The sequence below is a fragment of the Stylophora pistillata genome, chromosome 4 (genome assembly GCF_964205215.1).
Source record: "Stylophora pistillata chromosome 4, jaStyPist1.2, whole genome shotgun sequence".
Taxonomy (NCBI): Eukaryota; Metazoa; Cnidaria; class Anthozoa; order Scleractinia; family Pocilloporidae; genus Stylophora; species Stylophora pistillata.
The window spans coordinates 42,557,947-42,584,973 of record NC_142522.1 but is presented as its reverse complement, the minus strand read 5'-3'; the positions used below and the strand labels follow the sequence as shown (position 1 = coordinate 42,584,973).

General features: G+C 37.9%; 2 protein-coding genes across 8 annotated transcripts in view; one reads left to right on the top strand and one right to left on the bottom strand.

The window, feature by feature from the left end:
* Positions 1–219: 219 nt before the first annotated feature.
* LOC148733844 (uncharacterized) lies at positions 220–13,057 on the bottom strand. Of its 5 annotated transcripts, none has more exons than XM_088757372.1 (6): positions 12,846–13,057; positions 11,505–11,623; positions 10,326–10,418; positions 4,304–4,429; positions 2,097–2,155; positions 220–1,894 (listed from the first exon to the last, which is right to left on the bottom strand). In XM_088757372.1, exons 2-6 carry the CDS (start codon positions 11,596–11,598, stop codon positions 1,811–1,813), a joined length of 456 nt encoding a protein of 151 aa, XP_088613498.1. In that variant the 5' UTR covers positions 11,599–11,623; positions 12,846–13,057; the 3' UTR covers positions 220–1,810. The 5 variants fall into 5 exon arrangements, with proteins under 5 accessions (XP_088613498.1, XP_088613500.1, XP_088613499.1 ...); XM_088757374.1 differs by lacking the exon at positions 12,846–13,057 and adding an exon at positions 12,308–12,399; XM_088757373.1 differs by lacking the exon at positions 12,846–13,057 and adding an exon at positions 11,962–12,282.
* The window catches only part of LOC111334168 (uncharacterized), a 33,634-nt gene continuing 15,662 nt past the window's right edge, over positions 9,056–27,027 (top strand). The window contains exons 1-11 of one of the 3 annotated variants that reach the window (XM_088757370.1): positions 9,056–9,669; positions 11,541–11,654; positions 13,596–13,704; positions 14,348–14,440; positions 15,068–15,224; positions 15,362–15,433; positions 15,931–15,999; positions 16,168–16,239; positions 17,208–17,279; positions 17,747–17,821; positions 18,650–18,724. In XM_088757370.1, coding sequence (XP_088613496.1) covers positions 15,420–15,433; positions 15,931–15,999; positions 16,168–16,239; positions 17,208–17,279; positions 17,747–17,821; positions 18,650–18,724 — 377 coding nt within the window. In that variant the 5' untranslated portion in view covers positions 9,056–9,669; positions 11,541–11,654; positions 13,596–13,704; ... (1 more) ...; positions 15,068–15,224; positions 15,362–15,419. Of the gene's footprint in view, positions 9,670–11,540; positions 11,655–13,595; positions 13,705–14,040; positions 14,263–14,347; positions 14,441–15,012; positions 15,225–15,361; positions 15,434–15,930; positions 16,000–16,167; positions 16,240–17,207; positions 17,280–17,746; positions 17,822–18,649; positions 18,725–27,027 lie in introns of those variants that run through there. The other 2 variants (XM_088757368.1, XM_088757369.1) reach the window with 2 other exon arrangements.

The following is a 27,027-nucleotide window of genomic DNA, read 5'->3' as shown; positions in this document are numbered from 1 at the left end:
AGAGCTTTGACAAGAAATCCCTAATTCCTTGAAAAACACCACTCTTTTTCTTCATTGTTGTTTTCCTCTACGCTTTTGCAGCAAAGCGACGCGAAGGCAGTAGGGATGGATGATTTTTTTCAGGAGAGGCTCATGTCAACCTGTCCCGCCCTGCACTCGTCAGCCTTTACTCAGTGTGGTTTTCTATGGGATTGCGCGAGCAGGGCCAGAAGATGATAATTATTTTTTTATCTGCTCTTTAATGATTGGTGAAATATATTTACATCTGAATAGTCCTATGATGTCTTACAGATACACTTCTTGCTTTTATACATTTCCTATTCTGTAAGATACTTAAACTATTGGGGTCTCGCACCCATTGGTCAGATTACACTACGCTAATACACCAATCTATACGCTGACATATAGGTTTTTTTTTTTTTTTTTGTTTTTTTTTTTTTTTAACAACTCAACAGCGCTTCTTGACGCGTAATCAAACAAATATATTGGTATTCAATGGCTATTTAACTACGTAAATGTCAAATAAATCTCTAGTGGGTAAATGCCTTGGATGTTTTTCAAAGTGTTTTTTAAACACGATCACCCGTCGAGGAAATGAGAGATTGGGAAGAGTGACACGAACAATTTAAAACAATATTCACCTAATGCTAATGCTGTTATTTCCACCGAAGACAACGTCTAAGGTTTTAGTTTTGTACATGAACTAACAGAAATGACTCATTTTCACAATGCTAACAAGGTAGAACGTGACTAGTTTCTAAGCAGTTTATTACAGTTACACTAGGGAAATCAAATACAATATCAGGAGAATTGTGGGTAAATTTCCAGGGCACATCCAAGCTTTCTCTTCTTATTGGTAATGTAACGGATGATTAATACAGACACGATTTGCCTGTTGAAACTGGTATTCACCATCCGCTGACCTGCTCTTAAGAGGCCATTTATTTAATGGTCAAGTATATGAGTCATTCGTGAGTCTTGGAATGGGCCTTAGTATAGCTTTAAATCAAATAGCATACAGTTTGATTTCTGATGAAAAATGTTTCCTCGTTCTTTTACAAATTATAATTAACCTTGAACTCATTTTACAAGTGACTTTAAATTTATACTTATGTCCATTTAACAATCAAAAAGTAAATAATGACAGCAAGGAATTCATTAATCTTCATTAAAATAATTGCTGAAACTTACGATCTAGAGCGGCGATTCAAGGAGGCTGAGAGATCTCTTCACGCACTTATTGAAAAAAAATTATTTGGATATTTCAATAAATTTATCACCAATTTTCTTTCCACCGACGTGCCAATGATAGTATTTTTCTCCACTTAGAGTGAAAGGGCCCAAGAGCCTCCTGAAAACTTTTTATAAATGTTGACAGACATATAATAATCGAACAAGTAAATAAAAAAGTTTTGTCCTTCCCACCCCCTCCCCCTGCCGTGGACTCGAATTCCAAATGAAATTTAGCCGATTGAATAACTCTAACTCAGCTTCTTAATGTTAACTCGCACTGATAGGACGCCTGCACAGCAGGTTAAAGCTAAGCTAAAGCCAGTAGTAGTCTAAAATTCAAAGATATGCCCATGAAAATTTATCAATGATGATGATCACTCAAATTGTTTAATATCACCTGCTGCCTCATGTGCTTTCATCTCGATATTATGCATTGATCCATTTGACCTAGCCATGAGATTTGAAGTTGTTCTTGAATAAAATACAAGCTGAAAAATAACTGAATTATAAATCAACCACTTTCTGTTCTCAGTGAAAAAGAGGCAAAAGGATGAGAACGAAGGATGTTTTGTTACGATTAGTAGAAAGCTGCTTCTCCCTCGAAGCAAAACCACACGAATTCGTCATCGTTGTACGCTTCAGCTTTAAATTTGAAGGTTCCCTATGAGTTCAGAATAGGAAAGTAAAGAGATTGAATTAGAAAAGCAACAATACGGCGCATTTTTTTTGTGATAACGCGAAGCTAAAACTTTACTGGTCTAGCGAAAGTTTTATGTCAGCCAAAACAATCATTTTGAAAATCATAGAAAAATAAAATTGAAAAGATCTTTTTTCTTCTTTTGAAAATATTCTTAACAATTTACCTTCAAAAAGCCAGTTGATAAAAATGGAATGTAGCCATCAAAACTCTCTGTATACGTTTCTAGGAGAATAAAATACAAGATTCGCCAATGACTTGCTAAGGGAATCTCTGCCAGTCTGGGTTTCTACAGTTGCATGCTTTGGTTGGTTTTGCTTCATTGTCTAAGAGCGATTTACTGTGTTCGGTTGAAGATCTTGTGTGACACACTGTCCTTGGGGAGTTCGTCGTCAAGTATCTTTAGAAATACCCGTCCGATGTTGGTTTCTACATTTCTACTGTACGGTGGATTGTACCAAATAATTTCTCTCTTTCGATTTGATTTTGGAGGGTGGGTAGAGGTTTGAGGAGAAAATGTAAGTTTATGCTTGTATCCGCCGTAGTTGAGGGCATTCTGGTGGAGCGGCGCTGCCTTGTTGAAGGACTCTTCAGCGTATGAAATCTCTGACAAATCGGTCTTAGAGAATAAAGCCAAACCAACCAAAGCATGCAACTGTAGAAACCCAGCTGAGTGTCCCATGGGTAGACACTGCCTCAAGGAATCGGTTCTCTATCAAGCGACCGTAACAACCGAACACGACAACCCCGCCAAAACCTATAAGGGCCTGACAGAAAACTCCTTCAAGATACGATATCCCAACCACAAAGCTTCATTCAACCACCCTAGTAAAAGAAACCGCACTTAACTAAGTAAACAAGTCTGGAACTTAAAAGGCATGGACATAAATTACACGATTTCTTGGAAGATTCTAAAGCTGGCCGCTCCATACAACCCCGCCTCAAACTGCTGTAACTTATGCCTCAAGGGAGAAGTGCTTTATAATTTGCAAACCCAACTTAGCCTCTCTTAACAAACGAAATGAACTGATAACCTCATGTAGACACGCTAAAAAACTCCTCCTAAAAATTTTCAACACCTATCCTGTCGCGTAATAGTCTCTGTATTTATTCATTTTTAGCTCTTACCTTTGATGCACACCCGTCTGTGTTTATTTATTATAACGCTAAAATGTTAGACATTTTGTTGTGAAGTATCGCTGAGTATTTTTACTCGTTATTTTTACGGCACAACTCGTAAAAATATTCAGCGATTCTAGACAACAAAACGTCTTGTAAGATATGTTTATTACCATATTTTTTGATAGAATCACATCCTCTTTTCACGATCTAATTAACCCCTATTGGACTCAAATTGAAAATGATTCAAAACAAGTTAAGATTGATACTCGCTTTTCCCTATCCTCTGCAACCAAGCTCACTTTGTATTACACCTTAGTTTATCCTTATATCGTCTACTGTAACTCCGTCTGGTCGTCCACATACGTATCTAACTTAAATAGAATTTATCATTTGCAAAAGCGAGCTGTGCGGGCTATCACCAACTAAGACTATCGAGACCACTCTGCCCCTTTATTCTCCAAACTAGGAGTTTTAGATATTTTCCAAGTCAATACGTTTGAAATCGCTAAATTTATGTTTTATTTCAAAAATAACCTATTGCCCCCATTAATTCTCGATCTTTTTGTAAGGAATAGCCAAATTCACAACTATGGTACCAGAACAGCCAGTCATTATCGAACGCATTTGTGCCGTACAAATGTCAAACAGTTTACTATTCTCTACCAAGGTCCTAAAATTTGGAACTCTCTCCCTATTTCAGTCACTCGTTCGTCAAACTTTCTTAGCTTTAAAGCGAAATTGCAAGAGTTTTTACTTAAATAATCACTGAATTGGCCAAGCCGCACATTCGCAGCAATTTTTCTTTACTTAATTTATTATTCTAAGTGAGGTGGCTCTCCCATAAGCCTGGTGGCTTCTTGGGTCTCCTCGCCTTCTAACTGTTATCGCTGTAATTAACTATTTTTGATTGTTAAAATAAGGCAAATAAAGATTATTATGATGATTGATACACAACCCCCCCCACCCCTCAGAAAAAAATAACAAACAAAGAAACAAAAGAACAAATTTGAAAAAATTGAAAGTTCTCTCTACCCTAAAACGTTGGTCAGCTGTTAAAATTAAAGTAAGTCTCATGATTTCATTTACAGCCAAGTATCTTTGATCTCCAGTCAAATGAGAATCGCCCTTTTGTTGAGAGCGAATAACGCAATGGAGATCTGCAAGCCAAATATATATCAAGGCGTGCCCATAATGCTACGATTTGGCTTTACCCTCGGTACTTTTCTTCTATTCTGATTAGGAGATACCTACCACCAGCCGCCAAATTGCAAAACTTTCTCTTTGGTGTGCAGTTGATCATGTCAGACCCTTTCCAAAAGGGTTTCCCATCTTGATGGGTCGCAATAAAACGTAGCGTGTAATCTAATACGTCCACAGCTGTGGAAAAGTGGTGATAGAAAGGTTGGATTTACAGTGGAAAGAGCTGACGCTCTTTTAGGCTATATTAGTGTGTACAACATTTACGAAATGATTGAAAGGTTTTTTTGTGAGAGGATCTCGGAGTAAATAACGAGGAGAGCAAAAATGCAGGGTATTACTTGCCGATGATTCTCAAATTAAATAAAAAGGATTAAGAACTTTCAACGATTAATGCATCTGTAAAGGCTTTTCCCTCTACTGAAGAATAGAAAAGTACTTAAGGTGAGGTGGCTAATTGACTAAAAAATGACTATCCTCATATTTCAGTAAGAGATGCCTTATAGTGAACTTAGAAGAGTGATCAAGTTTTTTTTTTTTTTTTTTTTTTTTTTTTTCCAGACTTGCTTCTTTATTACATTAACCGCAAAAGAAAGCAAGCTCGCATCAATTTGACAAATTTGTATAGGAGGGATTGAGGTATGGCTTAAGTGCCCCTGTCTGAGAAAGTGTTCCAGGGACCAAAAGTTGTGATCGACTCATTTGGCTTAAACTTAACACAAAAGTTGACAGTGATAAGATATTTCAATAGTCGCTTTGGCTATCTTCTCTGACTGTTTGTTCTTGCGTTTCAGCTGGGGGGAGGAGGTATATTTGTGGCTTATGGTGCACCAAAAACTCAACCTTCTAGGTGGCATTTTGAAAATGCTCTAAAACTCCATTGGTAAATTGTGCCACCAAATGAATTTTACCATGGACTCTACTATAGTGGAGCTGTGACTTCATTAACTGTAACTTTGTTCTCGACCAATTAGACAGAGAGGGACCTGGGGCTAAAGTTAGGTCAAATTTGAGGTAAAAATCACCGCCTTCTTGCATAACTTTCATACCAAATCCTGAATGTACTTTAGTGACTAATTAATCAAAATCAGTTGAGAAAAATTTGGCTTATTAAGGTTTGTTACGTTTTTGGCACAAACTCTCCGTGCCCCTCTAAGGCGAAATAAAATGGACTTTTGAGCATGATTCATGCTCTAAACAGACCAGAGTCTATAGATAAAGCCTTCATATTTTGTGTGTGAAAATAAAACATTAAAGCCAAACCAATGTCAATATTTTGACCCTCAAAGATATTGAAGTGGTGTTAGGAACGTTATCCACCGATTAATCGATAATCGCAGCTTCAACATCCTGAGAAACTCCCAGACTTTTGATTGTCGTCCTTTGAACCTTACCAGGGTGGGGTAGGGAATTTGAACCGGAAGTGTCAAGTCTTTCCAGTGGAATACTGTGGGTTTACCTTTTAACATAGAGGTACTCCACGCAGATGGTTCGGAAGATAGAGGCTATAAGGTCTAGGTTTTAGAACTTGAATAGTCAAATGAATGGCTGGCCGTGCCTTTCGCAAAAGATGTGACAATGAAATGAGGGTCTCAATGGAAAGACGGCGTTCACGGTTAACGATTACATTTATGGCCATTTTATACGTCTAATGCTAATTTTTTTTTTTTTTTTTTTTTTTTTTTTTACGGTTACATCATCTTTAATACTAACGATTCAAATTTGTCAATTTTTACGCCTAACGGCTAATTTTTGCCGTTTTACGGCTAAAAAATTCGCCAACGTTAGCTATGCAAGGCTACTTTACTGTATCGCTTGCTTCTAAAATGTGCTCGGAGTTCCGGATTAACCAAGGGGTGACTTAAATGACGATGTTGCCATTTTCACAAAGTTAAGCCTGGTTTTTCCTTGCGGAAATGAAGAGCCCCATACTAATTTTTATATCCTCGAAAACAACACTATCTTCACTTATCATGAGCTTAACATCAACCGATTCTGAGTTATACCGCATGGGGAAAATGATAATTGCAAATTTGCTTACGAAATGCGATTTTTGGATTTTGAAATATTGGTGATTTTTAAAGAGTTCCGTGATATCAAAATTAAATTAAACGGTCCCGTTTTAGACTTAAGCCATACCTCAATCCCTCCGATACAAATTTGTCAAATTTATACGAGCTTGCTTTCTTTTGCGCTTTTCATGAGCAAAGTTTATTTGCCTCTACTCGGGGCACTGATTTTCGCCATTTTGTTTTGCACGCCGTTGACAAATGCTTAATTTTAGATACTTGTGGCTAAGACAGCACACGCGCGTCTGTTTTCCTTTGTCATCGAATATATTCCTTTAAACCCACTAGCGCTGGGCCAATGAGATGGGAGCGAGCATTTTAGCTACGTGATCGGGGAGAAATCAAAAAGTAGAGAATTCTGTTATTGAAGCAGTTGATCGTGTCTCTACAAATAGAACATAGCCTGTCTTAAACGGGATTGCGCCTTACAGTAGCACGCTAACCCACAGCACGAGACAATTTTACGGCTACAAACGCTCATTTCAGTTTTGGTAAATTTTCTATGGTAAATAAGCAAGTCTGGGGAAAAAAACCTTAACACGTTGCTAACTTTACTATAAGGTAACTCTGGGAAAGATATGAAGGTCTTCGATTTTCGACATTACGGAATCGCGCCCATTGAAAAGCGTCGCCTGGGAAAAGTGGGGTATCCACGATGCTTTGCAAGCGGAATGAGGTTGCAAAAGCTCACCGCCAGCTTCGGTCTCTTAAACACGAAGGCGCGCTATATAAGGAAGTCTTCCCTGGGAAGACCTAGGCTCATTTGTCACTCACCGTTGACGTGTGTGGGTCAAATTTAGATGCTGGTAGAGGAGCAAAAGGAGCTAATGAGATATCTATTGTTTACTTCCACCAGCATGGTCTCATGAGGTAACGTGCGAACCACCTACTTCGATCTCAAATTTACCGCCACAAATAAAGATAGTTTCCATTGGAGAAAAGAAATACAAATCTCAAAAATTCTTGTATTGTGATGAAAACATAAAACAATTTTGAGGAATGCGCCCGCTGTTCACTGTTTTGGAGTAGCTGTAGCTCAAGCTGACTTGACTCCAAGAGTTCTACATCACACGACGGTTGATTGACAAATGGCCCCGTGAGACCTAAGGCTCCTTTTATAGCGCGCCTTCGTGTTTAGGATCTGAATTGACGAATTCCCAAACTGAGCATGTGCATACGTGGAGCAGGAATTTACAACGTATACTTAAACTTTTCGAAAAGTATACAGACTTTCCCGACCTGTTAAGTGAAACGAGCTAAAGAGAAATGTTTCTGTAATGCTATTTTGCTTTCATAGCGAAATTGATGGTCGAACCTCGTAAATCTGACGCATTTCAGTCTTAACTTAACTTTCAGTCTTAAATTCCTGCTCCACGTATGCACATGCTCAGTTCCAACTCAGCTTTACCATAACAACAGTTCGTTTCATCACCTTCAAACAATACTAATTGCTTCAATTGTACCTCCATTGTCTCTGAACGGACGCAAAGCGAAATTTTACAACTCCCGTTTGGGAATTCGTCAATTCAGATCCTAAACACGAAGGCGCGCTATAAAAGGAGCCTTAGGTCCCACGGGGCCATTTGTCAATCAACCGTCGTGTGATGTAGAACTCTTGGAGTCAAGTCAGCTTGAGCTACAGCTACTCCAAAACAGTGAACAGCGGGCGCATTCCTCAAAATTGTTTTATGTTTTCATCACAATACAAGAATTTTTGAGATTTGTATTTCTTTTCTCCAATGGAAACTATCTTTATTTGTGGCGGTAAATTTGAGATCGAAGTAGGTGGTTCGCACGTTACCTCATGAGACCATGCTGGTGGAAGTAAACAATAGATATCTCATTAGCTCCTTTTGTTCCTCTACCAGCATCTAAATTTGACCCACACACGTCAACGGTGAGTGACAAATGAGCCTAGGTCTTCCCAGGGAAGACTTCCTCATGTTGATAAGATATCAAGCAAGGCTAACAAGATTCTTGGCCTTATTAAAAGGACATGCAAAGGTCTGAAAGATGTTAACATGTTAAGAAGGTTGTACTGTGCTTTGGTAAGGTCCCAATTGGAATACTGTACTATTGTCTGGTCACCCTTCACGGCTAGAAACATTAATAAATTAGAAAGGATTCAGCGAAGAGCCACCAAGTTTATTCTAAAAACTGATGATGATTACAACACTCGTAAAGAAAAACTGAACCTGTTATCTCTGGAGGACAGACGCTTCTTTTTTGACGTACTATTTTTTTATAGAGTTCTTAATGGGTATATTAATATAGATATATCCTCTTATATCCAATTTTATTCACATTCGGAAAGATACTCGTTGAGGGGTAAGGACGATCTTAAATTAAAAAAGAACTACGCGAGGACTGATACTTTTAGGTTTTGCTATTTTAATAGGATTGTCCACATGTGGAATGGGCTGCCACTATCGGTCCGTCAGGCTCCAAGTGTTTCTTGTTTTAAAAGGGGTGTAAGGGATTATTTGACTGCAAGAGTTGATTGATTTTAGTTTGGATTTGTTTTTTTGTTAAAGGTGGTCTGCCGTGCATGGGGATTTATCTCTTTTGCGGACCATCCTTATGGCACCTTTCTTTTTATTCTTTTGTATTATTATCTATTAATGTAAGTAAGTAAGTAAGTAAGTAAGTAAGTTATATGTGTCATTAAATTGTAATAAATGAATAAATAAATTAACGTATTCTGATTCGTCTATGAGCCGAACTCAGCTATAAGCCGAGACCCTAAACTTCGGTCTGTCTTAATTGGGTTCTTAAAACATGTGAATTGAAAGTACTCGGCTATAAGCCGAGACGATATTCAGAGAATTCCATTCTCGAAAATAACTGAAATGAACGCAGAAGATTCGAAACAGAAAAGTGTTTCAGTGCAGTATTTCCGTCGAAAACAATTACGAGATAACCAGAGAGTACGTCATCAGTAAGTCTATGGTCCGCCGCTGGAGGAAAGATCAAGCGAACCTCTTTAATGGAGAGCTCAAGATGTCAGCGAAACGCACAGCGATGGGCCGTTACACTCCGAAATATCCGCGGCTGGATGAGAGATTACTTGACTAGTTTACAGGGCAGAGAAGCCAAGGTAAGTTTTCTTGTTACTTGTCGCAGATTTCAACACCATAATATGTGACGAGTTTGTTTACCAATGGTGGAAATGGGCAATTCCGGTTGGTCAGTTTCGAAATTCTTAAAACACTTTCACGAGATCTATACCTGCAGGATTTCTAACACTCTAGACGGCATTGAAGATGAAGCAATCTACTCGGAAGAAACAGCAGAACTAGCGGATAAGGAGGAGATGGACGACGAATTCGACGCCCACACCAAGGACGAACAGTAAGCCGTATTTACTGAGCCACAACATAAATAAAGTCAATCACCAACTTCAACTTGTTTTGTTAATTTCCTTCTGCATGCAATATCTCCGCTTATAGATGAAAATATCTGTGTTTCCTTTCAATTTGCTGTTTGGAAAAAAAATATGTATGGAAAAACAATCAGCCATAAGCAGAGAACCCTTCTCTAGCTCGAATTTTCGAGATTTTGGTAATGTTTTATGAAAAAATCGCTCGGCTTAAATATGTGATCGATTTTTAAACAATATCGTCTAATCAAGATTACGGCTATTTTTCTTCGATGAATGGCGCTATGTTTCGGTTGTCTGAGCAAGAAACAATACTTGCGAACACGGCGTACACGGGGGATTACATGACTGACAGTCAGATTGACAGGCCTGCATGAAGTTACGCATGCTCTCTTTCTCTGTTCTGGCTTAATTGCACTTTCCCGTGCGACGTTTATCAATGGGCGCGATTCCGTAATGTCATGTGCCACATTTTTCGATTTTCACTCAGTCAATTCACATTCGATCTCAATATTTCATATGTTTGACATTTTATTTCAATTATATTTATTCTTGGGAAAATGGTAACTCGACAAGTATGTCGAATGATGTAGCTTGGTCACGGCAGCTTTCCGTATCACTTACTAACCTGCAGTAAAAGTAAATGTGACATTCACTGGTTCATCCAGGGGTATCACTGGAAAGGGAGTCACGTGGAACTTTAAGGTCTTATCTGGTGGACCTGAAACACAGCAACCACAAAAAATCACCATTCCTTCACCTATGCCAATGCAATAGCTGTCACAGAGCTAGTATTTGTCCGACAAGGCCTAGATTTAAATTATTCGACTTTATGATCGGTGCAATAGAATCAAACTAAATAAAAAAAAATTAAAAAGATGCTGAGATGTAATTTAAGAAAATGGTAACAATGCAGTTTCACATTGTCCACGAGCCTATTAAGGTAGTCGATACACCACAGCATTTATTTACTTACAATAAAAATCCCCACCGCCTCCGTAGAAACAGTAAACACAGATATAAACTTGTGAAACGGTTATTTTTGTGCAAAAATTTTCGACATGGATTGACAGGCGCTCGTAGCTCTCTTTTAGTTGAGTAACCAGTGGCTTGTTTTTCGCTGATCTTATTGGCGAATTTGTTAAAATTTACGAAAGTATAAAGTGTTCTAAACATTTCACATGAAAGGGGATGTGGTTCGAATTTCAAACGCGCATAGGACCATCGGATTTACTTAGGGCGGAGTGAGTTGTTGATCATACGCGGATTGAGCTCAGATAACGTCCCAAATTGTTATAAACGAATTTTTATTTACACCAACCGAACTTTGAAATTTGAAGAAATCAATTCATTCTGTTCTTATTGCTGAGATTGTTATTGTTTATATATCGAAACTGTCAGTGTGTCGATCGTCGATGTAATCGAGCAAAACAAAACCAAAAAAAAAAAATCTTTGGGATCCGTAACTACCTAGATCAAGGTCTTTCTGCGGAAATGTGTGTACACGATAAGGGACTGTTCTGAGCCTTTCTGACGGTTCTCTTTATTTGCCTTTTTGGTGTAAAGAATTGCTTTATTGACTCGCAGATACCATTCACGTGTGTGTGGTAACAAAGTAAGGTGTGTATGGAAAGAAAGTAAGATATATGAAAATATAATTAATTTCTAATAATCAGAAACCGTATTTAGACACATTAGGCATAGCGCACCAGAACAATTTTTGCATCTTAGATTTTCATATTTAACACTAACAGTGTTGAATTATAATTCGTCGCTGCTCTTTCCGTGTTTAGAATTTTTTACTTACCGCAGTACTTTAAATTTTTGACTTCCATCTTATTAGCGAACGTCATACAGAATAGGAGGAAGGTGACGATCAGATGCAGACAAGAGGAAGCCATAACAACAGAGGAGTGCTTTCGATACCTAAAAACAAAGAAGTCCACCATCAAAATAGGTAAACAAAACAAATCATGAACCAAAAGGGAAAAATATGATTAATGAGTGATTAATTAATTTTTCTGTTTTATATTAAGCTTGACGTCAAAAACAAATCATGAACTGAAACGAAAAAAATATGATTAATGAATGATTAATCAACCGTTCTGTTAAATATAAAGCTTGACGTTTAGACTTAAAAAAGTCTTTTGATAGCCTTTCGAAATAGCGATCTTTTCGCGAACTGGTCATTGAATTTTCTTTCCAGTTCTCATTTTACGATTTGTTCTCTTGCAAAACTTTTTTTCTGAACCACAGTGCCTGACCTCTCTAAATGGATGAAAATTTATCTCAATGATCGGTCATCTTTTTCATTTTTCCGTTTCTCTTCTCCCCTTTATCTGTTAGTTGAATAGTTGGTCAGTGGTTCTCTTGTGATAATTTCATATTATCTCGACTCAACTTTCTTCTTCGCTTCACTGAGTTGAAAAACCTGCATATCGTGTGACGTTTTTGACTTTGTTCTTTTATCTTGAATCGATGTCATATTTGAAGATTTGGGCAATTACGTATACAAACTCGTACCATCTTGTTAACCTCGCATATGTGGGCATGAAAAGAATGATGTTATCGAATATTTTCCGACTTTACCAGCTGACTTGATCACCTCACTATTTTCTGAAGCGATGAAAATAAGTATTGACACTTTAATAGAGCAAACTTAACAGCTCCTACGATTTCCATGACGCTTACATGGTAAATCATTATTTAGTATCACATTTATTTTAAGCTCATGACAATTACAGAATTTGTAGAGATTAAAAGTGACGTTACGCGTCATGCGTCAAAAGGAACTGTCGTTGATGATCGCATAGAAAGCATGATAGCTGTGGTGTCGTCTATGCGAACTAGTCTTCTGTTTTTAATTAACTAAATATCGCCAAGGGTGGCTTTATATCTTTTTTTCCCGTTAATGTCATAAAAACATAACATTTCGTAAGTAACACGAAATCATAAGTTGTGGTAGGTCAGAGTGCCTGCTGAATTCGACAGTGAAGTATGGTCTCCTATGGCATTCAAAGCTCTCTTACTTCATGGTTCATCCGAATTTTTAAAACTATCCTGTGAGATACTTTGAACTTTTTCCCCTTGTATCTTGGAACACTGCTCACATTTACCAGGTGACCTAGTATAATGGCGGATTACCTACCTGGCGTAAAAGAAACTCGCTCGGCGAAATATGGTGAGTGAATCGTGGTCAAGTGTAAATGGATGTGAAATCCTCGGTTCACTTCCATTTACACTTTGCGAACTGATTTAAAAGGAGGGTGACGTAGTGTATAGCCTGGAGGGTATTGGTGAATAATAATAATAAACCATCTCCAGTGATTTCTAATTCACTTTACGCACCATATTATACGATGAAACATCTGAAACGCCTTTGCCTTTGTCCTTGTTTTCAGCTTAAAGGGAAAACTCCAAGAGCCTGATTTTTTTTTGCTTTTTTTTTTTTTAGTTTTTTTGTTTTGTTTTCTTTCTTTCAGTTTCGCTTGTTTGTGTACTAACAATCACTTCCCATTATTATCTTCTTACAAGGGCCAGGTCATGCAGAATGAACCCTCGTTTAAAAGATGAAACAGCTGAAACGCTAACGCCTTTGTCCTTGCTTTCAGCTTAAAAGGAAAAATGCCAGGAGTCACACTTTCGTTTGCTTGTATACCTGCACTCACTTTCGATTAATTGATTTCTTTGTTTTTACGAGGGCCAGGTCATTTGGAATGAACTCTCGTTCAAAATGTTTGTCTTTCTTTTTTTTTTTTTTTATCTCCAACTAAACAAAAGCTGTAAACTGCTATCTTTTCTTATTTGATATTATCATGAAAATTAGCGGCTGTCAAAACCCCCCATAGATAAACTTAGAGTATAAACTTTCTGATCGACTCGTTAATTTTGTTTCAAGATTTCAGTAATTTTCAGTTTCCAAAACTGCAAATTCGTATAGCCCACATATGAGAAGAACACTCAAGCACAATTAGGAACTTTCATTCAGTCAACCAACGCTACAAAGGGTAAGGATTATCGACTGGTAATGGTGCCTGTAAGTCACAAAAATCCGCATAAAGGCAAGTATTTTCAAAAGCACTACACGTATGCGTGCAGCGACCGGGTTATACGAGTGCACTCCGGTAAACCCTGATCACGAAAAGCTCGAACATTCGAAAGCACCCGTGCCTCCTCAAGGGTAACAGCTCTTGGATGGATTCTTCATGACTGATCATTACAGTTGTGCATTCGCCAAACTCTCAGCAATGTATTAAATTGATATTGAATTTTTTTCAGATTCACTTCATATTCCGAAAGAAATGGCACCCATTAAACCATGTATTTGTGCTGATTAGGTACTTTTCAAGCAAAATGTAAATGTAAATGAAATGTCATGAATGCATATGAATTACTTAATTAATCTGGTCAAATAGACTGGTTTCAAGCGAGAGGAAAGAGTCCTGATACTGTTCCTTCGGATAACCCTTCCTTCTTTCATTTGAATATCGCAGCCAGGAATGAAGTAGGCTTGGGGAAAATCAACAATTGAGGCCGAGCAACTTGGAACTTTGTCTTCTATCTCGGTAAAAGCATTGATTGAAGCAAAACAAGTTAACTGACCGAAGCCAGATTCATTAACTCTTCTAAAATTCAATTTTCATTTTTCAGACCGTCTGACGATTTCAAAATAATTCGTCAAAATAGTAGTTGTTTGCAACTTTGACATCGCCTGCGAGCAGAGCCACTTAAAGCTTTGTTGGGGTAACATTGTTCTTTTCTTTCCAATTCTGAATATCGTTTTCAAACATACAGTGATGGGAAATTTAGTCAAAGCGTGGAATTAATTTATGCTGAAAATTTTCCTTTATTCAAATATTTTAATAAAGACCCACTTTATAAGAAAGGACCAGAACTAGCTTAACCATATATTTTCATTCATAAGCAGCGCTAACCTTCAAGCACGGTTTTTACAATCGACTCGCGCGATACCATAACATACATAACACAGCCGTCTTGTTTAACACACATTGATGATAAAACTTTCAACTTAACTAGATGTGCAAATTCTCTGAAGGATATGGGGTCTTACATTTAGATCAATGATAAAGATTACAATCATATGATCTAAGGCATATTTTACTGGATGGTTTGAGATAAAATAGATTCTTAAATCGTGTGTACATTTGTATAAATAAACGTTCTAATAATCCAGATCCACTCCAAGTGTTTCAAACTTGCCTTAGCTTATCACCAAAATCATACATTATGCAGATAGAAGATCATTCATTTGTTAATTTTCACGGTATATATGTATTTGTGCTTCGTTTGAGCAGATGGGCAAGCCACATTCAATCCGATCATTGATATGCAATACTTTGGCACCTTTAGTTTCGGTGCTCTGGCTCGTGGCCTTCGGGTTCTGTTGTCTAACAGACTTTCATCCAGGAAGTTGTCAATGCAAACCCTTTGGCCACCATCGAATCAGTATTAAGTGCAGCGGAATTACACACATACCACGTGACCTTCCACCCAATACGGCAATACTGTGAGTACTTTTATGCAACTACGTTTTTTTTATAGGATCTTATTATGAAACTGACAGACAAAAACAATTTATAGCCTTCCTCTCTCATCAATTATTTTTTACTTCACCGCTTCCTTATCAATTTTTTTCCTCTTAAGGGATTTGTCAAGCAATCAACTGAGCTCCATCCAGGATCATACCTTCAGAAATCTGAGAATGCTCAAGAAAATGTATGTGAGAGAAAGAAGCTTGTTCATGTATCAATGTTCAATAATCCTTCCATAAGCGAGTTGAATAAGATAGTTGCGACTTTACGATTCAGACATCGTGAGTTTTGTCAGCAGCGTCGCCGCATATCGTTTGGTGTTTGAAGAACCAAGGAAACTCCGGTGCAGCATCGAGTAAGCTTTAACCATTCCCTTATCCCTAGCCTATTTCTTTGCTTTTGTTGGAGCGATAAGCGTTGTTTTGGACAATAAATCAAATGCCAAGCGCAGTGTTTATTTGGTTAAACTTCATATTAAGATACCTACCATTGAACAGGACTGCATCGTTCTTTATGGCTTTTAAGATGACATTGCCTAGTTTTATTCCTTTATCTTTTTACTTATTTAGTTATATTTATTCCTAAATACCTTTTTTAATTATTTATATTTAATTATCACTTATCATTTGATCTAAAAATTGTGAAAGCTATTCTTAATTTCTTTCGTCTTTTTACTTGAAGCAATCTCTCCGGGAACAAGTTGAAGACCTTTCCTCAATGCACCTTCCATCTTCCAAACTTAAGAAATATGTATGTATATGACTTGGATTTGTAAATATATAAATACCAATTGTATAATGTAATATGTATCTTACACTGTACAATATCAACAAGGAACAGAGATCGCGACAGCCTTCGCGCCTCCTTCCGTTCGTTTAATTGAGCCCCCATTCCCTGAAACAAATTTTTTCTCCACAGAGATTTGTCATGGAACATGTTGAAATCTATACCAGTGAACGCGTTCCAGAATTTGACGAAACTAACGTACTTGTAAGTAGATAACATGTATTCGAGGATAATTATAACGAGAGAAGGGAATAAGGATCTTTAGATTCTGCGGCATAGAATATTTTCGATCACACATCACACAGTAATGTATGATAGTAATCATTTGGTTGGATGGCTAAAGGGGAGGAGTTTAAGTTGTAATGTTTCGATGACTAGCCTGATTTTACGCTCGAAAACTGGACTGAATTGATAGCTTGAGCTGAAGCTTTCATCATAGTAAAAAACATAATCGGAAACAGGTAATTGAAAAATTATGTATAAGCATCTGAAAAAATCTCACTCAAGAATGTTAAACTACTCATTGGATTCGCTTTTGTAAGGCTCCATGAGCCAATGGATATGGGGAAACCTTTAGGAGGATTCCAAGGATGAGAGAAGCCCTCAATATGATTTGTACACATCAATGGTGAACTGTAGAATATTGTTTTCGGCGAGCCGCTTTAAGGAAATAAGCTATAGAATTAAACATACGTATGATGCACGATCCTCACAGTAGATAGCGCTATTTAAGCAATAGCGAAGATCAGACCTGAAAAAAATCAGGCCTGTACGGGACTCAAACCACTGACCTCTGCGATACCAGTGCAGCGCTCTACCAATTGAGCTAACAAGCCAACTGGGAGCAGGCCGTTAAGTTGATTCGTAATAAACCCGTGAAAGTAATAAATCAGATACAATGAAATATATGAACTTCATATATTTCATTGTATCAGAATTAAACATGTTTTTAGCCTCGGGATGGAAAGGCATTTGAATTTGAGAAGCATCCAAAAAATGTCCCTTGTCGTAGAATTCCATCTATCCCTGACCTCTTCGCTACCTCAGACTATGAACTCTGCTAGAACCATGTTCTGAATAAATTTTTACTCCTAATTCTGTTTTGACTTATAGACGTAACGTTGCATGATTTTTTAACTCATGGACGTAATAGTGCATTGCTTTCTCGTCAGAGACCTTGGAGGGAACCTTTTGGAGCATATTCCTCCGAGCGCACTCCAGAATTTGAAGAATCTAACAAGAATGTGCGTATAGCGATTTTAATTTGCGACAGATACTATGAACAATATCAGCCAGAGCATTATAAACTAGAAAAGCAATTGAGGAAAATAAGAAATGTGACAAATCTATTCAGGGTACGCCATGAGAAATTGTGGTTTCATAAGGCTTCCGAACAGTAATTTTGGGTACAACATTAATAGAGTGTCCCTCTTCCCTCCCCCTCCTCTCTCCTTATGTATAGAAGATGAGCTAAACTGTGGTATATTTCACGGAATACAGAAACCTTTCTTAATCATGGAAAGGACAAAAATAATGGCGATACCATATTTTGTAAACATGAGCTCATGCGACAGCAACATGCATCCATGGGCAAAGAGTAGAAGAAGGACGAGCAATCAGAACATAGACGTTACTGTCAGTGTTTATTTCATAATAAACTTATTAATTACGTGTAGTTTGATGTAGCTTATTTAGCACTTTTAATTCCCAGATTTCTATGGGGCAACTATATTTCGCAGAGTGCCTTCAAAGTGTTCTCAAAAGAAATAAAAAGCGCCGTGTACTTGTAAGTATGTCCATCGAAACTGAATTCAAGATAAAGCAACTTCCCTTGCTCATTCTTTAGTTGCCGTAACTTTGGGCGACTTTGTGCGATTTAAGGCGACTTAATGCAATTTTATTTAACTGAAGTGATAAAAGCAAAGTTAGTATAAGTCTTTCCGTAAACCTTACAAATATTTACACAACCCCCTTGCAATAAACTCAATACTCATGATTAGAGTGGGGTGAATAGGGTTAATTAAGAAGAGTGGAGCGCTTAAAACATTGCGTAACCAGTAGCGACTTAAGACAAGTTAAGTCGACTTAAGACAAGTTAAGTCGATTTAAGGCGACTTTAGGCGATTTAAGGTCCCAAAATAGGCCTATTATAGTTATCGTTAACGTTCTCGATATTGTTGTTGTATTCTACAAAAATGAGCAGGAAGATAATTGATAGAAGATGAATGCATTGCTATTACCCGAGATAACAAAGGATTGTGCCATGCGAATAAAAATCGCTTTATCACAACGAACTTCATGCCTTATAACAATTAATATCCTATTCCATCGCTTAGATAAAATAAAATGAAAAAAAATTAACAGTTTTAAAGTGGAGAAACACTTATCTAGAAGCTAGTTTACAGGTTTTCAACGAAACAACCTAAACAGATAATTCAAATAGAAAATAACAGTGTCAAGAAACCCGAACTGGCCGAAGGCAAATCAGTTGGCTATATTGACAATGCTGCCTTCCCTTGATGAGGAACAGCAGTATGCAGTCAGAACGTTGCGATCTTAGCTAAAACAACATTGCTATCTATATACTAAAAGTGACTTTCTATCATCTCTCCAGAGATCTCGATGGAAATCCGATCGGATCTAACTTAACTTCGGACACTTTCTCTGGTTTTAACAATATGGAGCAATTGTAAGTTAACGAATAGAGATTATTCCAGGAACGATTTTTATTCACGAGTTGCGATGCATCAGAAAAGAAAAACGAACGATGCATCGGCTGCAACAAGGGAATAACAAATCGGTCAAGCACAGTTCATTTTATTTCATACATCCTTAAGCTTTTTTCATACTGGCTGACACAAGTCATATACATTGAAAGCGAATGACTGTCTAAATACATCGTTCGTCTAATCAAAAGCAAAAACGATGGCACTTCGCAGTGAAAATCTCAACAGTAAAAATAAACTGATGAACGCATCTTACCACAATTAATTCCACAACAATCTTTATAGAACTAATGCGGAAGGTAGCAGTAAAAAGACTCGACATATTTCTGAAGGGGACGAGTCTCGAATGTGTTGAAATTTGTTCATGCACAAAAATGGATTATGTACTTTTTGATTGAATGGGAGGGCCGAACGAGAATATAGTTAAGAGCCAAATATTTTCCTGTTCAGCCCGTCTAAACCCTGTCAATAAGCATTTTATCATAAGACTAATAATTGTTGAAAATTTCAACGTAAATAGGACGCGATAGACGGGCACACGCAGCCACAGAACATGAAAACCCTTATTAGTCCATGGGCCAGAGCCACTCGAGTGTACCAATTCGAAGGACCAGTCGAGAGTGGTACCGATTTGAAGCTTGTCCGAAGGTCATTCCAAAAAGTCATGATATCAATCTAAAATCGGTAGCTTTTTTGTATTTTTGAAGCTTTGAAATATCAGTTTTGCATGAAAACTAGGTTGAATTTTAAGAGTGCTATAGAACTTATTTTTCGAAGTTAAAACTTTATTTATGGTATCCGAAAGTGACCGAAAGTGACAATATGGCGGACGGTCACGTTTTTAGAGCTCTTAGATACTGGATCATTCTGCTTTATTTCTACGTTTGTTTCTCTGGTGCACTCGTTCCCAAGACTAATCCTGACCTCGATATATCTGGTGATACTCTTCTCTTCATTTCTGACGGTCTGACGACAGTGAAAATTCAACATTTTAACCATCGATCACCGAGCTCGCAACCTGCAAAGAATCTCCAGCTGCCGAATTCAAGACTTTTACTCCTTGGATGCCGTTTTACGATTAATTCCTCTCTTTCCTTACTACTTATTCGTCTCGCAAATGATGTTGAACTTCAACCTGGTCCTGTTGGCTCCTCTAGTTCACATGACATCCTGTCTGATCTTCGGGATTTGTCATCGAAAAATGGGCTTAAAATTATTCATCAAAATATCAGAGGCCTCGTGGCGAATAAGGATAGTCTATGCCAAATGATCGATTATTCCAAGCATATAGACATCATATCCCTCAGTGAGACTCATCTATCGGACAGTGAAGAGGCTCAAGTTCAACTGGATGGCTATACGTTCATTAATAGACCGAGGAAAACAGGCAAAGGTGGAGGTGTGGGAGTTTATATCTCCTCTTCTGTCCCCTTTCATAGAAGACTAGTGCTGGAACGCGATGGGATCGAATGTATCTGGATAGAAATTCTATTTCCAAAATCTAAGGGTATCCTTATTGGTTTTATTTATCGCCCCCCGAGTTCTTCAAAGCATCTTTGTGCAGATTTTGAAAATAAACTGGAGTCGATGCTTTCTGCTGTATCATCTGAAAACAAAGAATGCATTTTGACAGGCGATATCAACTGCAATTATTTGGTAAGCTCAGACAACAAAGAACTGAAGGCAATGCTATTGTCTTTTGGCCTTAAACAGCTAATCAAGGATCCCACGAGGGTAACGCAAGATTCAAAAACACTGCTAGATGTGATTTACACAAATCGCCCTCAGAATGTTTATAGTGTTAAAACCATTCCCGCCGGCTTAAGCGACCATGATATGATTGGTTGTGTCCGGAAGCTGCATAACCATAAATTCCAGCCAAGAACCATCACCTGTCGAAACTATGCTAATTATGATCCTATATTCTTTTGCAATGATTTACGGTCCAATAGTCTCACACCTGTCTTTAAATCCTCCTGTGTTAATGAAGCATGGTCTTTTTTGAAAGCCATTCTGAAAAAAATGTATTGATAAGCATGCGCCAGCTATAAAGAAGATGATCAAAGGGAAACTCTGCCCATGGCTTACACAGAAGGTAAAGCAAGAAATGAATACCAAAGATCAGCTTTTGAGAAAAGCGAGAAAGACAAATCGTGAAATTGACTGGTCTTCGTACAAGCGCCAACGAAACAAAGTTAACGGTATGGTAAAAACTTGCAAAAGCAGGTATCACCGTGAACTCTTAGAGGAGACTGTGGGTTCACCTAACAAATTTTGGTCAGCTATTAAAAAACTATACCCTACAAAGTCTACAAAGGAACCAGGAGCAGCTTTTCTCGTTAATGGAGCAGTAGAAACCGACAAAGAGGTTATTGCAAATTCGTTCTGCAAATTCTTCACTGATGTTGCGGGATCTCTAAAAAGAAAGATCTTCCCTCTTTGTAATTTTGTCTGGAAAAGGCCCCTTACAATAGACATTCAGCAGCCGCTAGAGAACTTTTAGTTTAGATCAGTCTCGGATAAGGTTGTCTTTAATGCATTAAAGAGCCTTAAGAGAAATAAGTCCTCTGGCCTTGACAACTTTCCTTCTGGAATGTTAAAGGATTCTGCTGATATAATAGCCAAGCCTCTCACGCATACAATTAACCTGTCTCTCGCAACAGGGTCTATACCTACTGACTGGAAAGCGGCTAAAATTGTACCACCTCTTAAATCTGGTTCAATGGCCGAAATCGACAATTATAGGCCTATTTCAATACTTCCTTCAATGTCAAAGATCCTGGAGAAAGTAGTATTTAAGCAGCTGATGGCTCATTTTGAACAGAATGGTCTACTTTCTCATTTTCAGTACGGCTTCCGTCGCATGCGCTCTACTGAACTGGCCGTTACTCATCTAACCGATGTTATCAGAAGAGAAGGTGAGAATGGTAACCTGACAGGCTGTGTTTTTATCGATCTATCAAAGGCGTTTGACACCATCAGTCACCCTGGCCTCCTGAGCAAGCTTTCAACTTACGGAGTTCGTGGAACAGAACTCGCATGGTTCACTGATTACCTTTTCTGCAGATCACAAGTTGTCCAATATAAAGGCGTGCTATCAGAACCTCAACCCATTCTCACAGGTGTTCCTCAGGGAAGTATCCTGGGTCCTATCTTATTCATTATCTTTTTCAACGATGTACATAAACCGCTTCAACACTCGAAGATTATCACTTATGCCGACGATTCAGTCATCTATACCTCTTCTAAAGATATTGATACTATACAGAGAAGCCTTAGCGAGGATATGAATAACCTGTGCGAGTGGTTTAAAGACAACGAACTGATCATTAACCTAAAAAAGGACAAGACGGAGTCTATGTTATTTAGAACTGCTAAAAGAATCAACCTTCAAGACAAGGAACTTAAACTTTCTGTTAATGGGACACTCATCAATAACACCTCTACCTATAAGTACTTAGGTGTTCACCTTGACTCATCACTAAACCTTGCATCACATTTTGACCGAATCTATAAAAAAGCTGCAACCAGAATTAATCTCTTGCGATCAGTTCGTCCTTTGATCGACCAAAAGTGTGCAGAATCGATCTATTTGGGGAACCCTTCTCGGATCATAATTCTATCTCTTTTTTGTTATCTGGTATTCCTTATATCCAGCGCAAATCACAAAAGCTGTTGTATTGCTATGGTAAAGCCGACTGGGATCACCTAAGATCATTGCTGTCCTACATTCCATGGCATTGCGCTTTCTTCGACAGCGATATCAATCATAACTGGGCTTGCTGGAAAGATTTATTATTCACAGCAGTCGACGAGTGTATTCCCAAACGCAAGAGCAAAACGAGATTGAATGTCCCTTGGATTACAAAGGAGCTTATTGTTTTGTGTAAAAAGAAGAAATCGTTGTATCACAGAGCGCGCAGAAGTAACAAAATTGTTATTTGGGAAAAGTATCGGAAACTCAACAACTCAGTTAAGAGACTTTGTAACACAGCGCGGTGGTCATATATAAAGAAACTAGCGCTTGATCTGCAGGAAAATGAAAACCCTAAGCCTTTCTGGAATTTTGTCAAGTCTAAGAGAAGAGGTACTAACACTCTTATCTCCTTGAAAGTTGATGGATCTGTTCTAACAGACGACTCTGATATTGCTCAAAGCATGAACTCATATTTCTTTTCGGTATTTACCACTGAAGATTATGTAAATTTCCCTATACAGGATTGTATTGTCGACAAGAAGCTTGCAAACATTGATTGTTGTGTTGATGAGGTAAGCCGCCTCCTCCTAAAACTCAAGCCCAACAAGTCCCCTGGGCCTGACCTTATCGCGCCGTGCATCTTAAAATCGTGTGCTTCGGAATTAGCACCTTCGTTGACCTATATGCTAAATAAATCGTTCTCTGCTGGCCTCTTACCAGATGAATGGAAACACGCAGATATTACACCTCTACACAAGAAGGGTCCTAAGTCTTCGAGAGAAAACTACCGCCCAATTTCCCTTACTTCAATCCCTTGTAAGATCGGTGAAAAAATTGTTTTCGACAGGATGTTTAATTTCTGGCGTGAAATTGACCTTATCAACAACAATCAATTCGGCTTTCTGCGAGGAAGATCTACTGCAACTCAATTATTATCAACTTTTAATGACTGGGCGAAATCACGAAATCTCTCCACTCCTACCGACGTCATCTTTCTCGATCTTGCTAAAGCCTTTGACAGTGTCCCTCACGAGCGGCTGCTTTTAAAATTAAAAAGTAATGGCATCGACGGTTGTCTGCTTAACTGGCTCAGACATTTTCTGGTTGGTCGCAAACAACGTGTAGTTATCAGGGGATCTTGTTCTGATTGGTCGTATGTAACCTCCGGCACTCCACAGGGGACCATCCTTGGGCCTTTATTGTTTTTGCTGTATATTAATGACATAACAGAATGTGTATCGTCCACAATCAAATTATATGCAGACGATACGAAGATCTATAGAGAGATAATTGACCCGATCACAGATTGTCAGCGTCTTCAGGAAGATCTTACCAATATTGGCGAATGGGCTTGTAAATGGCAATTACGTTTTAACGCGGATAAATGTCAATCTATGCGAATTACACATTCACGTGATAAGTCAGTGACCAATTATTTCTTTGGACAGCCCTTGAAAGACGTAGATAAATTTAAAGATCTCGGTGTTATAATAACTAAGGACCTCTCATGGAGTAACCACATTGGTATAACTGTGAACAAAGCGAATAAAGTCCTAGGTTCTATTAAACGCTCGATAGGCACCGCTAATGCAAATATTTTTTCTATGCTCTACAAATCTCTTGTACGGCCAATTTTGGAATATGTGGTACCTGTCTGGTGTCCTTACCTCGTCAAGGACATCCATGCTCTTGAGAATGTACAGCGAAGAGCTTCAAGACTTGCTTTAAATCAACGCAAAGGAGACATGTCCTACGAAGACCGATGCAAATTGCTAAAATGGCCTACTCTTTCTGACCGTAGAACTTATCTATCTTTAATTGAGTGTTATAAAATTGTTTTTGGTTTTTACCATTTAGATTTTGGAACCTTTTTTGATTTTGCCACAACTAGATGTACGAGAGCAAATCATCAGTACAAACTTTACGTCAAACCAGCAAGACTTAATTGTTATAAACATTCGTTCTTCATTAGGATTGTTAAATTATGGAATGAATTACCAAGAAACATAGTGGAAGCTGATAATCTTCAGCATTTTAAATCTCAGCTTAAATTGTATTTAAATATTTAATTATAACTAAGTATTTTATTTTCATTTAGACTTATTTTTTAGGGAGTTTTCACATAGGGATAACCTCTTAACTTCCTTTTCTGGAAGCATATTTTCCATTTCCTCTTAGTGTATACATAGTCTGCTTCTGGAATAAATAAAGTATGTATGTATGTAAGAACATCGAACGACGAGGCTTTAAAGTTATTGGCAATAATTCTTTTAATCCCCCATCCGTGAACAATTTGATCAAGCGTAAAAGCTGTTTGTTTGTTTTCGACTGTCTCCTGAATAATGTTTGCACACCCTTTAAGAACTACTTCGAAAGACTGGTTCATTCTAAGGCCACTAGGAATAACGGTATATCAGTGAAATTACCCAAAGTACGTTTAGAATTTGGTAAAAAGAGCTTCTATTACCAAGGAGCAAAGACTTTCAACAACCTGCCTGCTGAACTAAGGTCGTTAGATTCGAGACTGAAATTTAAGAACAAATTGCGAGATTATTTTAGTTAAAAATTCGATCTAAACGTGGTTATAGGTATCCTTTTTCAGAGCATTTTATTTTATTGTATGCTTTTCTAGACCTTAAGATCAATGATTATATCTTGTTAAGTCTTATTTTATTTATTTATTTATTATTTTGACAGGACCCCAAGGACAACAGTGTTATACACTGATGGGTTTTCAATCCTGTATAAAAATTCGTTATTATTATTATTATCAAAATTTAACAAAGAAGCGTTTTTCATAGCTTATTGTGTTAGATTTGGATATTTTTCAAGAAACGACAACATAAGAAATAATTTATTATGAGCCTGTAATTGCAATGCATCAAGGGTAAAATTCAAGATGGCGACTGCAACTGAGGCAGGCAAGTGTTTGTTTCTCGCTATTTTATCTTTTTTTAACAAAGAAATCGAAACTAGGAGGAACAAGTATTATTGCACATTGATAAATGACTATCAATATCTTAAGGCTGCTTTTAGGTTTGGCAATAAAGGGTTAACATATTTCCAAAACTTACAATCATTCAAGAGGTAAATGGAGGTTTGATCATTAAATAAACTTACTCTCACTAGTCAGAGCATTTTTAAACTATCCCTCCGGACTTTGAATAATGGAGCCTATGGCACCCAGTGTGGGCTAATGAAGGATACCGCGCTCGAATTTTCTTGTTTCTTAAGTCGTTTTCACATTTCAAAAAGGAGATAATGAAATAGTCAGCCATTCGAGCTCGCTAATAGCCAGAAAGTTGAGAACTGTAAGGCAGCCAGACCAATCATTTTATTTTATAACCCCCTGATGTAGTTTATAAATACTTTCGGCAGTGTTTCTTTACATCGCGGACTATATCTTCGTACTATATATTTCTACTTTTGAACCGAAGGAGCCAAACGAAAAGTTATAGATGATAGAGAACAGGATAAACGACAAGGGAGAGAGGAAGAATGGACGATTCACTGTTGCAACTACACGGGAGAATTGGCAACCTTAACGGACCTCGAATCCTGGAAAACACTTTTAAATGCTACAACTATTCGTAGCTACGAGCCGATTCTTGAGATCGCCAAAACTCTTGGAGGGAGAACTACCTAAAGTTACTTACCATAGGCAATCTCGTGGCATATTTACGCTGAAGAGAAACCTCGACAAGTTATCTCAATTGGATGCGAAAGAGAGAGCAAATTGTGACTCTACCGACAGTCGAAGATCTTCCATCCGACAACCCAAAACTGCTGACGTCATTACACGTTCACTTTGCCTTTTATTTAATCAATCACGCAGCTCTGGCACCATACCAATGGAATGGAAACTGGCCAACACAGTACCTGTTTTCAAAAAAGGCGATCGTCAACAAGTATAGAATTATCGACCAATATCTCTACTACCCATAGTTTCTGAAGTATTGGAAGGATGTATTCTGAATAACAAAATCCTAGTAGAATTTATCAGTGGGTTTGTATCTTTTGCGAAAAAGATAAATGCACCAGGAATTCTCGCACGAGGGAGAAACTGATTCAGTGTGTGGATATGCGCGTCGATGAAAAAATCAGGAAGGCTGCTGTAGGAAAAATGATCACAGAATCTTGGCTGTTGTCTCTAGAAAGCTTGTGGCTGCTGAAGCATGTTACCATAAGTCATGCTATCGCAATTACACCCAAAATATCCCTTTAGGTGGCGATAAGAAGGAAGACAAGGAGTATATCTAGTATCCCCGTACCGAGTTGCAGGGGTAGGAGAAATTGGTCAACTACATTAGAACCCATTTGCTACAAAATCCTAGGATTGTGAGATTGAGCGAATTATATCCCCTGTTTACCACTTTTGTTAACGCTCAAGGAGAATTGGAAATACCAGAATCCACAAGAACCCATTTCAAAAGAAGTCTCGAGAAAGAATTTAGATATGCTATTGATTTTGAAGATCTATATGGGAACAATCGAATTTTTGCTATTCCAAGAGATCTTTCAAGACTGGATTTGGCCAAGCAAGTGACAGAGAAGAGTAATATTATTTCG